The 13,270-nt window shown below is 42.4% G+C and overlaps 2 protein-coding genes across 4 annotated transcripts in view; one reads left to right on the top strand and one right to left on the bottom strand.

Moving 5' to 3' along the window:
• The window catches only part of UBAC2 (UBA domain containing 2), a 170,482-nt gene that overhangs the window by 74,044 nt on the left and 83,168 nt on the right, over positions 1 to 13,270 (bottom strand). The gene's annotated exons all lie outside the window — the stretch shown is intronic.
• GPR183 (G protein-coupled receptor 183) lies at positions 4,149 to 11,024 on the top strand. The gene is made up of 3 exons (XM_068984742.1): positions 4,149 to 4,153; positions 4,582 to 4,700; positions 9,884 to 11,024. Exons 1-3 carry the CDS (start codon positions 4,149 to 4,151, stop codon positions 10,960 to 10,962), a joined length of 1,203 nt encoding a protein of 400 aa, XP_068840843.1. The 3' UTR covers positions 10,963 to 11,024.

Here is a 13,270-nt window from a genome sequence, read left to right as displayed (position 1 = left end):
AAGGCCTGAGGAAAGAGAGCAGGAGCAGAGGATGCAGGCCGGGCCAAGGAGGTGCCAGAGAGAAGGAAGAGGACCAGAAAGGAAGACAGCTGTGAGAGAGCACAGGGTATCAGGAGCCATTCCAGCAGGGCCCGAACTCGAGGTCACAGGCGGGAAGACGGCCAGAGATCCAGCTCAGAGGGAAGCGGGGCCCAATCACGAAGGAAATTGTGTGTCACCACAGAGAGCGTGCAGTCTGCCTGGGGCCAGAGGGCACGGTGCGAGCCAGCGCAGGCTGCAGCTACAGCTGCAGAGAGAAGAGGGCGGCCGAGGCCGGCAGAGCAGAGGCAGCCGCAGGCACCCAGGCGGACAGACAGACGGTGCGGGCAGGGCGCAGGGGGAGGGGCACAGCATGCTGAAGGCCCAGGAACCGCTGGCTGGCAGGGCACCTGCTTGGCCCCTGGCTTGGCACCTGTCCTGCGGGGAGGACCCCTGAGTGAGAGATCTAATCTCTCTGGGATTCCCTTTATCCATAAAATAAGGATGTGTAACGTTTGTGACTAATTTCCACGAGATAATAGAGACGAAATACACAATTTCAAACGCCCTCAGACTTTAAGGAGAAAAGGTACCTATTATTTCTGGAAACATTTTGGATTCAGGGGATAAAGGTTAATATCAGCCCTTCTTTATAAGGAGTCTTTACATATTTATATACATATATTTATGCAGTTGATTATCTTGCATATAGGTCCAGTCATGCCACACAGAAATGGTCTTTGTCTTCCTTACACTGGAAAGCATATCAGGGTGGGAATTTTTTTTCTCCCAGTTCCTAAGCAATATGCCACATATTTCGAGTCCTCAGGGCTACTAACCTCCTTCTGTCTTCATCTCTGAAGACCTTCATATCATTCGAGTCAGTATTCAAGTTGCCAAAAAGCCACAGGAGGAATAATCAGTGAAAGGTGAAAGAAAAATAGCCAGACTATATAAAACCCCAAATGTGCAAGTGGGTGTTTAAGCAGGTAACACAGGTCAGGCACCTTTCACTTTCCCACCAGTTCCGACGTAGGTGTTTACAGAAGGTGCAGCGTCTCCATGGGGTTCAGGACACCAAGGAGGCACAAAGAGGAAAGGACAGACCAGCCAATGCAGGGGTGTTTTTTGTTTCTGAAGATGCACCCCAACCAGTGGCCTGTACCTGACCCTGGGCAGACCTACCGGGAGGCAGTGAGGACCAGACCGTGTCCTGGGGTCAGCCGCAGGGTCACCCTTCCACAGACCAGAGAAAGCAAGTGAGCTCCCCAGGAGGCAGGGAGGAGAGCTGACCTCAGACACTGACTGCAGATGACAAGAATCCTGACATACACACTCCAGCGCATTGCGGGCAGGGGGGGTTTCCTCGGAGACATGGAGGCAGCTATCAGCCTGCTTTCTGGACGGTGTTCCCTGTATATCCTCCCCCAGAATCAATCTTGGACACAGCTACCAACTCAGGACTCAAAGTTGGTTGGGGAGTGGAGTTGGGGGAACGAAACCCGAGAGCATAGGAAGATTTCTTTGACTAGGTTATCGGGTGTGGGCTGACTATCACAGTGGTTCAGAGTGGCCTGGAACAGGCACCTGGCCACGCCCGCGGAGGGAAGGAAGGTTGGGCCTGTGCTGTTCACGCCCGTCCATGCCTTGGGGCTCTTTCCACAATCAGAATGACAATCAGGAATGATTCTCTGGCTCCTATTTTGCAAGGTGGGCTTCCCTTGTGGTTCAGTGGTAAAGAATCTGCCTGCTAATGCAGGAGATGCAGGTTCGAACCCTGCGTCAGCAAGATTCTCTTGAGAAGGGCATGGCAACCCACTCCAGTGTTCTTGCCTGGGAAATCCCATGGACAGAGAAGCCTGGCGGGCTATAGTCCACAGGGTTGCAAAACAGGCAGACGTGACTCATGACTAAATTTTGCAGGGCAGTGGGGACACACAGCTGCTCGAGTGGTTTCTCACCCTGAAGCTGGTCCAAGCCCCTGACAAATACATATAAAAATAGGGTAACTAGAGAAAGCAACAGTGATTGCTTTCTTCCATGGAGTGTTTGTCATCACGCGTGCTAAGTCGCTTCAGTCCTGTCTGACTCTGCGGCCCCATGGACTGCAGTCCGCCAGGCTCCTCTGTCCATGGGATTCTCCAGGCAAGAGTACTGGAGTTGGTGGCCACGCCCTCCTCCAGGGGTCTTCCTTACCCAGGGACCAAGCCCACGTCTCTTGTGTCCCCGGCATGGCAGGCAGAGATTCTCTACCACTAGCGCCACCTGGGAAGCCCGAGCGTTCGTCCTCAGAGGCGCCGAACAGCCTCAGCCTGCTGTCCTGAAACATCTGTGCTCGTCTGTTTCCCCAAGAGAAGGAATCCTTGTCTCTTTGAGTCCGGAGCCTTTCTCTGCCCACTCCTTTCCCAGGGACTTTCTTTCCCCCCACTTAGAAATCTTTCCTCCCACTTAGAAATCTTTCCTCCATCTTAGCCCTCTTCAACAAAATAAAAAAAGGACAGTGTATCAACAAAAATCAAAGAATCGGATCAGACAGCACACATCATTTAACAACAGACAAATATCATTTGCATCTGCACGTCCATTCTGGGGCTCCCTGGGTTGTTTTTGAGAGTGTGCTCCAGGAACTTCCTCTCTGGTGCAGGCCACTGTGGGCACTTTGACTCAGACCATCTCGATGTGTAAACACGGTCCTGAGCAGACTTCACCTCACAGAGAAGTCACCTCTTAGCAACGATACTGTCAGCATGCTTTGACCCATTCAGATCATTGCTAAGGCCTGAAATTAAACAAAATTACTATAAGATTAAGCCCTTCTCATTTTAAGAGTTGATGATTATTAAGCGGATACATATTAGGGGTAAAGGTGACATTTCAGGAATCTTAGAGCTAAACTCTAAAAGGCAGTATATTCTAGCATTTACTAGATCTTTGAATATAATGATTTTATTCTGCTTCTGCCACAAATAAAAGCTAAGACAATAATTATCCAAGCAAGTAAGCTGAGATAGCAGAAAGTATGAATCAGTACCCTGTGAAAAAAATCACAACTGCCTCCAAGTTGGTATCCAGGGTAAATATTTCTAGAGTACAAACCACATTAGCTCTTGCACAGTTTTCTGAAACACTAATAAATGAGTTTTGAGGGGGCTTTTTATTTTTTCCTTTCTGTGGCTAGAAAGAACTCGACAGTTCATGTCAACATGTCCGGTTATGCAAAAATGAGATGATAGTGTCTTAAGAAACGCTCGCCATTCTAATTAGTAAGGAAATCAATCTACAGAAAACCACACACACAGGCCCACTCCCAAAAATGGAAGTGAAAATACTTTGGAGGATATTCATATTTTGCTGTGGAAGAACTTGCTGTTATATGTTAGGATAACAGTAAAGTTAAAAGGATCGATATTGAGTGACAGAGACAAAACTGAGACAGCCTCCTTTGCTTATTAAGAAAAACTTTCAGAGGCCTGGCACAGATGGCTGCCCTGTGGCTCCTTGGGTGGAACCTGAATAAGGACCCACACTTCCCGCAGCCCAGGTACATCTGCGCCCTCAGGGCAAGGCTTGTGAGCCTCATCCTTTCAGGTGTAAGGCACAGGGGACAGCTTAGCGACATGGCGCGTCTTCAGAAAGCTTCACAATGAAATTGTAACTATTAGAGGTTCAAGTACTCTAAGGAAAAAAGATTTAGAGTAAGCACTTCTTTGTGCTTTTCTCAAGGCAATAAAAGGACAAGCCATAGGACTTTCAAGTACAACTCAGTATATCTAACCTCAATAACGCATCAGATGCTATTGTCTTAACAATTATGAAAAATGTTTTTAAAATTCAGTCTAAAATAAACAAAGAGGTAAAGAAAGGAACGATTTGGTTATGACTAAAAGAGGAAGGATTAGAAACAGTTAAAAGGGGAATTTGCAATGCAAAAGTTGATAAAGGAGCACTGTAATGCAAAGAGCAAGCAGAACCCCGGTGTGTCAATGATCTAACACCTCATTCAGACAAGAGCACAGTCCCAACATCCATTTGTTACCAGGTTTAGGTCCTCGGACATTAAAAGGTATCATGTCTGAATTTTCTGGAGGATGGAGGGGGGCACTAGAAAGCCATTTTTCCTGAATAAAAGCATGGAGTAAGTCGAGGTTCAGGAAAGTAATCCTGAATCCTAAAAGGATTAAAGGAAGGGACAAAATAGGGTTTCTGAGGGAATATGATAACAAATTGGGATTGCCCGATTGCCTGATACAGGAACAGGATAACAGTTCCTATGAAAGGATTTTTCTCTCAATTTGAAAAAGATAAAATGGACTAAAACTATAGCATTAATAACACTGGGTAAACACCACCAAAGGTACTACAATACTAGAGCTGCTGACCGATGGAATCGACCTTCCCAGAGGTTGCTGAAGGGCCAAACGCACACATTCTGAAACAGCCCACATTCCCCTTTACCCGAGAGCCCCTGGGTCAGGGCACGTGCATGTCCGCCTTGCGCAAGGGCCTTTCTCTGACTCGGGACGGGGGCTCTCTGCAGTCTCCCCTCAGGGCTCTATGACGCAGCGTCCACCGGCCTGGCCTCGACCTGGGAAGGTGCCTCTCCTGGAACGGCTTCTGCTGGAAGAACCGGCCGCCCGCTCTGGGGCGGCTAGGCCACGTGTGTCCCGGCTGTCTGTGCACAGGTGAGGACGGCCCTGACGCCTCGACCACCCTGAAACCACAGACTCTCGGTTCTTGAGAGGCAGCATGGAGTGGCTGCCACTGCCGAGCGCTGGACGGGGTAGGAGGCTGGAAGCCAGCGGGGGAGGGAGAAGAATCCAGCACGTCCTCTACCTTCTCTGAGAGGGGTCACCTTGAGGGCAGAGTAGGCAGGTGCTGGCCACACCTGGCTGCCAGGGCGGCTGGGAGGGGTCTTCCAGATCGTACTTAAGGTAGGCACCCAGCAACAATTCAGGCCTGAATCTGAATAAAGAACACTCGGGCAAGCTCTGAAACACAGGTCAGAGGACAAACTTTGGCAAGAAGAGCTGAACTGTAAATTTTCACTCACATTAAAAGGAAGTATTTACCTATTTACTCATTTCATAAGTTAATTCATGTTCAGTGTTGAAATTGAGAAGGTATGAATGGAACTCAAAATTTACTTGTACAAAATGACGCGCTAGCCTCTGTATCCATGCACGGATGTGTGTGTAAACAGCTGCTTTTCTTCTTTCCAAAGTGGCCTGATGTGTAATCCACTTTCTCTACTTAACATTATTCCCTGTCTGGAAACAGGCATCTATGTAGCCATTTTCAGTGGCCGTGTCCTGTCATATTCCACTATAGGGCCATAAACTAACCAATTCCCTAATGATGGATGTCTGATTTGGTTGCAAACTTTCACACTTAAAATTTGACACTGTTTTAAACATCTTTTCCTTAGGATAAAATATTCTGAAAACATTGCCTTGTGTGTTTCATCCATCAAAAAACATTTATTTTTGATGGATGCTACTGGATGCCGTATTTCACTCAGTGAAGCAGTTGGCCATGCTTTTACAACTGGTGGGCAGTGACACATTCTCAGAGTCAGTGTAACTCTCCTAACCTCTACAACCATTATTATTCATATGGAGAATTAGCAGACTCCACAGTGTTGTGTTTTCTCCCCACCGTGTATTTCAAAGGCAGTTCCCAGGAACCTGCTTTGGAAGATTCCTCAAAATAAAATTTAAATGTTGAGATTTTCAGAAAAAATTTTTTCCACAAAAATTCAAAAACTAAAAGTAGCTCTTGATGCCTGTTCCTGCAACCCATGCCTGGAATTTCTACCTATGTCCAGACTCAGTTTCTGCAAAGTTGCTTTTCATACTAATGGATAGTTTCTTCTGTTTTTATTTCATAATTGCAATTCCACGATTTCCCCTTTGAGAATCACTCCATTCCACCCCCCTACCCCCCCCCCAAAATATAAACCCCATACTTACTGGGTGGGTTTTGTTTGGAGTTTTAATTCATCAATAACTCCATTTATTTTTTATTATTTTCTTTTATTTTGGGGGTGGGGGCAAACTCAGTTCTTTTCTAGCTTCTTGAGTTATATATTTAACTTAGCTACTTTCAATTTTTTAAGAAATAAATGCCTTCAAGGCTTTGCATCAATCTTGGGTTAACTCTTTAGCTGCGCTCCACTCCACCGTTTTATAATATTTTTGTCCTTTAGTTGTAAGAACTTCAAAATCTGCATTGTGATTTCTTAACCCATAAGTTCCTTAGAAAAATATATTTCTTTCTTTTTTATTTTAGAAAAATATATTTCTAGAATCCAAACTGATTCTTTACCTTACTTTTTATTTCTAGTTTAGTCATACTGTACTACTCACAGGGAATGTGAGCTGCTGTTGTGCTATGTTGTGTTAGTCACTTAGTCATGTCTGACTCTTTGTGGACCCATGGACTGCAGCCCGCCAGGCTTCTCTGTCCATTGGATTCTCCAGGCAAGATTACAAGAGTGGGTTGCCATTTTCTTCCCCAGGGGATCTTCCAGACCCAAGGACTGAACCCAGGTCTCCTGCACTGCAGGTGGATTCTTCACCACCTGAGCCACCAGGGAAGTCCTTACTCACAAAGAATGTGAGCTGCTTGCTAATGATATTCTGAGACTTTGGAGACACGTCTTCATAACCAAGTAAAAGGTCAAACTTGCAAAGAATTCCAATGTGCTTTAAGCACAAATTTTGCTAGCATTTAAGTCTTGTTGGGTTAATCTTCTCCTTTTTTACCTATCATATTGTAATAAAAATGTGTTAAACTCTCCCATTACAGTTGTGGATTTGACAATTTCTCGTTTAAATTCTGTCAAATTTTGCTGTTACATGTAAAATTCATCATAATTTTTATGTCCTTGAACTAGTCCTTTGACCTTGTGTAGTGAATTTTTTTGTTTCTATTAATATTGATTGTGCTTTGAATTGTATTTTTTTCTGATGTTAATATTGCTAGTCTAGCTTTCCATTGGTGGATTCTTTACCACTGAGCTACCAGTATATGGCTGGATTTTTTAAAATCCAAACTGATCGTCTCTATTTTTTAAGAGGTGAGTTCAATGGTGGCTCAGATGGTAAAGAATGTGCCTGCAATGCAAGAGACTAGAGTTTGATTCCCTGGGTCAGGAAGATCCCCTGGAGAAGGGAATGGCTACTTACTCCAGTATTTTTGCCTGGAGAATTCCGAACAGAGGAGCCTGGTGGGCTATAATCCACAGGGTCAGAAAGAGTCAGACACGACTGAGGGACTAACACTTTCACTTTCAACTTTTTGGGGCTTCTCTGGTGGCTCAGATGGTAAACAATCTGCCTACAACACAGGAGACCTGGTTCGATCTCCTGGGTCGGGAAGATCTGCTGGAGAAGGGAAGGGCTACCACTCCAATATTTTTTTTTTAATTTGTTATTAATTGAAGGATAATCGCTTTACAATGTTGTGTTGGTTTCTGCCATACATCAACATGAATCAGCCATGGGGTGGGTGTGTGTCTGTGTGTATTCCCTCCCTCTGGAACCTCCCTCCCACCCCTCTAGTTGTCACAGAGCCCTGGTTTGAGTTCCCTGAGTCATACACCAAATTCTACTCTAGTATTCTTGCCTGGAGAATCCCATGGACAGAAGAGCCTGGCGGGCTACAGTTCACGGGGTCTCAAAGAGTCAGACACGACTAACACTTCCAGGTCAATGTATTTAATTTTTTTTTTTTTTAATTTGTTGTGACACATTTCCTTTCTTCTTATTTTGTTTTTTCTACCTGCCATTTTCATCCTTTGCTTTTTCCCAGAGTCTCCTTTTCTGTCTTCCCTTGATTAATAAAAAGTTTATTTCCTTTTTTGCTCCCATTTGCTTCAGGTTGTAGTCCTATATTTTCATGATTAACCTATCAACACTGTAGGTAATACACACCTATGACATTAGTACAGTCCTCTCAGAACCTCCTTGTTCTGTCGGTATCACTGTTTTAAGATTGTTACAGAGCTTCCACTTCATTTAATACAGCAGTTGGAGATGCAGATGTCTAGTCAGTGTTTCCTTGCCTGGAGAATCCCAGGGATGGGAGAGCCTGGTGGGCTGCCATCTATGGGGTCGCACAGAGTCAAACACGACTGACGTGACTTAGCAGCAGCAGCAGCAGCAGCAGTCAGTGTTTTAATAAGGCTAGAAACAGAGTTCTTCCCTTTAACATACAGTACCATCATTACTAGATATAGTGACTTCTCCCTCAATTACAGTGACTTTCAGATGAGATTTTATGCATAGAGACCTACCACAAAATTATTTTCCTTCTAAAAATAACTTTACAGGGGACTTTCCTGGCAGTCCAGTGGTTAAGTTTCTGCACTTCCAATGTAGGGGGGCTTGAGTTCAATCCCTGGTCGGGGAACTAAGATCCCACATGCCATGTAGTATGGCCATAAAAAAAGAAAAATCTTCACGGAATTTATTCCTCTGCTGTTTTTTAGTTTTATCGAAGTTCCTCCTCATATATGGATTTTTATTGTAGGAGTTTTTTACTCTCCATATTAGACATTATTTATAATAAGAAAAGAGGTAGAAATAATCCAGGTATTCATCAAGGGTGTAGGGAAGCAAATTATGCATTACTGCTGGAACACTTCAGAATACGTATTAAATGTCTACATAAGATCTACACATATGACAAAGAAAGACATAGACTACCCTGATACAAGAACACAGTACATGAACAAAACAGAACACAGAATACCACGTGTGTAATTTTTCCTACTGTTTGCACATGAGAGAATGCACACTGCACACATCAGTGGGGCACCTGCAGAATGATACACTTTAACACTAACTTAAAATTCTCCCCTCAAAACACTTTTTTCTTTCTCTTTTTGTTTCTTTTTCTTCTTTTTTTTTTTGTTGCTGTTTTTCTCAGGGTTGTCGTGGTCATGGTCTTCTTTCCTTAAAGAAAACCTAACTTTCAGTTCCGAACAAAGGCCTTAGCTTGTTTCTCATAATTTTTTGGGTTAACACAAATCAGACCACTGTGGTAAGTTCGTATTTCACTACATAAATGTGTGACTGATTCCATTTCCTGGCAGTGATATGCCTTTGACAAAAAAAAAGAGTCCAACTGATATTCAATTTAAAAGCAAAGTTTTACGATTTCTGAAGTGTGGGGTGCTTTACGTGATTTTACCAGATAATGATCCAAAAAAAACAAAGGGGAAATTTCTGCCTAAAAAGTTAGCGCATTCCCTTGTCACAAAAATACATCTGCCCTATTTAAATGGTTCTATTTCCTTTGCCAGAGCTTTGCCAAAACGACCAAATTTTAAGAGTAAAAACATAAATTTCAGTCTCTGCTCCTCTTGTTACAATATAGTATGTAACTACATAACATACAGATTTTTGAAAATTATATAAATTTTGACATTTTAAGTTAGATCTCAAGGAGTCAGTTTATATCACTTTTAGTTAAATATGCTTTCTGTTTTATTTATATTTTAAAACTTTTAAAATTTTAAAAAAAAAAATGTTTTTTTTTTTTTTTGGCTTTACTGCTCAACATGTGGGATCTTAGTCCCACAACCAGGAATGGAATCTGTGCTCCTTGCATTGAAGCTCCAGGTCTTAACCACTGGAAGTCCCTAAAAATGCTGCAATTTTTTTTTTGATTGTCTGTCTTTATTTTAATGTTTGTTTTTAAAGCTATAAATTTCCCTATAATCAGAACTTTTAGTTGTATCCCACAAATTGGTGGCACTAGTGGTGAAGAACCTGCCTGCCAATGCAGGAGATTTAAGAGAATGCTTTTAATAAAACATACCCTTCTTGGTTTTTTTAGAGACCCTGAACAACACTGACAGATATAAAAATGGACAATTTTACTACACCCTCTGCAGCTTCTCTGGAAAGCGACTGTGATCTCTATGCCCACCACCAGACAGCCAGGATCCTCATGCCACTGCATTATAGCATCGTCTTCGTAATTGGGCTTGTGGGAAACTTACTGGCCTTGATTGTCATTATTCAAAACAGGAAAAAAATCAACTCGACCACTCTATATTCAACCAATTTGGTGATTTCGGATATACTTTTTACCACGGCTCTGCCCACACGGATAGCCTACTACGCGTTGGGCTTTGACTGGAGAATCGGCGATGCCCTGTGTAGGATAACCGCTCTTGTGTTTTACATCAACACGTACGCAGGTGTGAACTTCATGACCTGCCTGAGCATTGACCGGTTCTTTGCTGTGGTGCACCCCCTGCGGTACAATAAGATAAAAAGAATTGAACACGCAAAATGTATCTGCATATTTGTCTGGATTCTGGTATTTGCTCAAACACTCCCGCTACTCATAAACCCTATGTCAAAACAAGAGGCTGAAAGGACTACGTGCATGGAATATCCAAACTTTGAGGAAACCAAATCCCTCCCCTGGATTCTGCTTGGTGCCTGTTTCATAGGATACGTACTTCCACTTGTCATTATTCTTATCTGCTATTCTCAAATCTGTTGCAAGCTCTTTAAAACTGCCAAACAGAACCCGCTAACTGAGAAATCGGGGGTCAACAAAAAGGCTCTCAACACAATTATTTTTATAATTGTTGTGTTTGTTGTATGCTTCACGCCTTATCATGTTGCAATTATTCAACACATGATCAAGAAGCTTCGTCTTCCTGGTCTCCTGGAATGTAGCCAAAGACATTCATTCCAGATATCTCTGCACTTTACAGTATGTCTGATGAACTTCAACTGCTGCATGGACCCTTTTATATATTTTTTTGCATGTAAAGGGTACAAAAGAAAGGTCATGAAGATGTTGAAACGTCAAGTCAGTGTATCAATTTCCAGCGCTGTGAGGTCAGCCCCTGAAGAAAACTCACGTGAAATGACAGAAACTCAAATGATGATACATTCCAAGTCTTTAAATGGAAAGTAAAAAGGAAAGGAGTCTTGGATTTATACCAAAGTAGAATGTATGCTGAACTTTGCAAGACTTTTCTTATAACAAGTGTTATACTTCCAATTCGGATTCTTTTGAATTCCTTTCACTGGGCACTATTTCTCACCTCCAACTTGGAAGTTTTACACTCAAGAACAACATTCAGCAAAATTCTCATTTGTAAATGAAATAGTATACCTTTAAAAGGGAGGGTATTTTAATAAGTCTCAGTGTAAAAAGAAAAGTTTTGTGTTAACAAAAAACTAAATCATTAATGTTCCTCACCAATAATTCAAAAAAAGAGAAAAGACTATAAAAATTGTATATTGCCAGTGTAGAAATGTTAATATTGTAATATTCCCTCTCTCTCTCTCTCTTTTTTTTTTTTGTACATTTCAATTCATGTTTCTTTCAATCTTAGACTTTACCTCCTCGATAATAACCATTTTTTTTTTTTCGGAGTCATAAATTTTCGTCTCAAGAAACTTGGTTTTGAATAAAGAACTAGATGCTACAAAATTATGAGTACGTCCTTCAATGCTCACTGTGAACTTGCAGCAAAAGTTACAGGGAAGAGGAAACTAGCAGTAGGCAGATTTTGGAGCAAAGCTTTATGATGATGGTGGTGATGAAGGCAATGAAAGCTCTTCCCAAGCAGCCAGCACAGGGTTCAAGGGCCACTGCCCAGGAACATGACAAAGACCTCATATGGAAAGAGGGTCCACTTGCTAAATGCTTCTTGAGAGTTAAAAAAATATATATGTATGCAAATAGGCTTGGCTTTTCTTGGGTCCCTAGGGGATGGTATCTTATTTATACAGAAGTTGGCAGTACCCTGTATCTGTATTTCAGTGGGTTGGTTACCAGGAAGGGTACAGAGGATGAACAGTGGGGGTGTAATTGTGGCTTGCCTTATTAAGATGGAGAGTAAAATGGAAAATCATGAACTTCAAAGTCACCAGGATTCTTTACAACATTATCATTGTTTAGTCACTAAGTCATGGTCTGACTCTTGTGACCAAATAGAAATACCTCTGTGTAACCTGGGTTCGATTCCTGGGTCAGGAAGATTCCCTGGAGAAGAGAATGGCAACCCACTCCAGTATTCTTGCCTGGAGAATCCCATGGACAGTAGCCCACCAGGCTCCTCTGTCCACGGGGCTGCACAGAGTCAGACACGACTGAGCGACTTAACAGTTTCTTTACAAGTAGCACGGCCTCCCCAAGTACAGTAACCCATCTACCAGCTCAGATATGCTTTAGTGGATCCCTCAACTACCTCAAGACAGTACCTATGTTAGCAATGACTCCATATTTGATAACTCAACTAAAGAAATGAAATGGTATATGATGGATCATACTTAAAATTTTTATTAGGCTTTATATCCTGGAAATATTTTCTTTTGAAGGAAAGGATTTTCCTTACTCACTTTCAGATTTTATCCTGTAAGAAAACTAATCTTAATGGTCAGTTCAATACCATTTACTGTGTACTTTCAGATTTGTATTGTGTTAATTTCACAGATAGCTTAAAGCCATTGTAAAAACAGCCATTGGTCTTTGTGACACCTTATGGAGATAGATGACCGCATGGATAGAAGCCAGGAACTTAGGGCTTTTCCTTCATCTATAAACTTTTCCAGGTGAAGAAGAAAAAGGGCAAAATACTACATTTTATGCAAGGTGGCACTTATGTAGACGTTTGAGTTTGACTCCCAAAGAGAAATCACTGTGAAAGTCGCTAAATGAAAACTAGAAACAAAAGCTTCCTGAATTTCAGAGCATCTTTACAAGTTGCATGACTGTGTTCCAGCACAGACTACTGTGTGTATGAGCCAACATGCTGCTTCGTAGTAGATGAGAGAGCCCTCTTTGTGCTAACAGGGTCAGTTCTTAAGATCCTTCAAACAAGACAGTAAATATCTATGTCACTTGACAAAGGAATAACATGCTTTTTTCACAACAGTCTTCTGCCTCCTCCTTCCACTATACCACAAGTTTATATAAACGATTTTATCCAATGATCAGGAGCCATACTGCCAAAACAGTAAACTTTAAACCTACCTCCAATTAATCTTTTTTAAAAAGGTCTGTACTCTAATCAAACTCAGTACTTTGTTGTCCTCTGAAAGGACCTTACTGCCCATTTCATTCACGAAGCCATGGTTCCTACATGGCCTTGGAGCACCCTCACACTGTCTTGTATTATTAGTTGGCTTCGGGTTTATTTCCCATGCATTTCCCTCGGGAGCAGGTAACCTTGGAAAACAAGGTCAATGATGCATAATATTTGTATTCTGTTACA

The sequence above is a fragment of the Capricornis sumatraensis genome, chromosome 12, assembly GCF_032405125.1.
Source record: "Capricornis sumatraensis isolate serow.1 chromosome 12, serow.2, whole genome shotgun sequence".
Classification (NCBI taxonomy): domain Eukaryota; kingdom Metazoa; phylum Chordata; class Mammalia; order Artiodactyla; family Bovidae; genus Capricornis; species Capricornis sumatraensis.
This window is presented reverse-complemented; position numbering and strand designations above follow the sequence as displayed.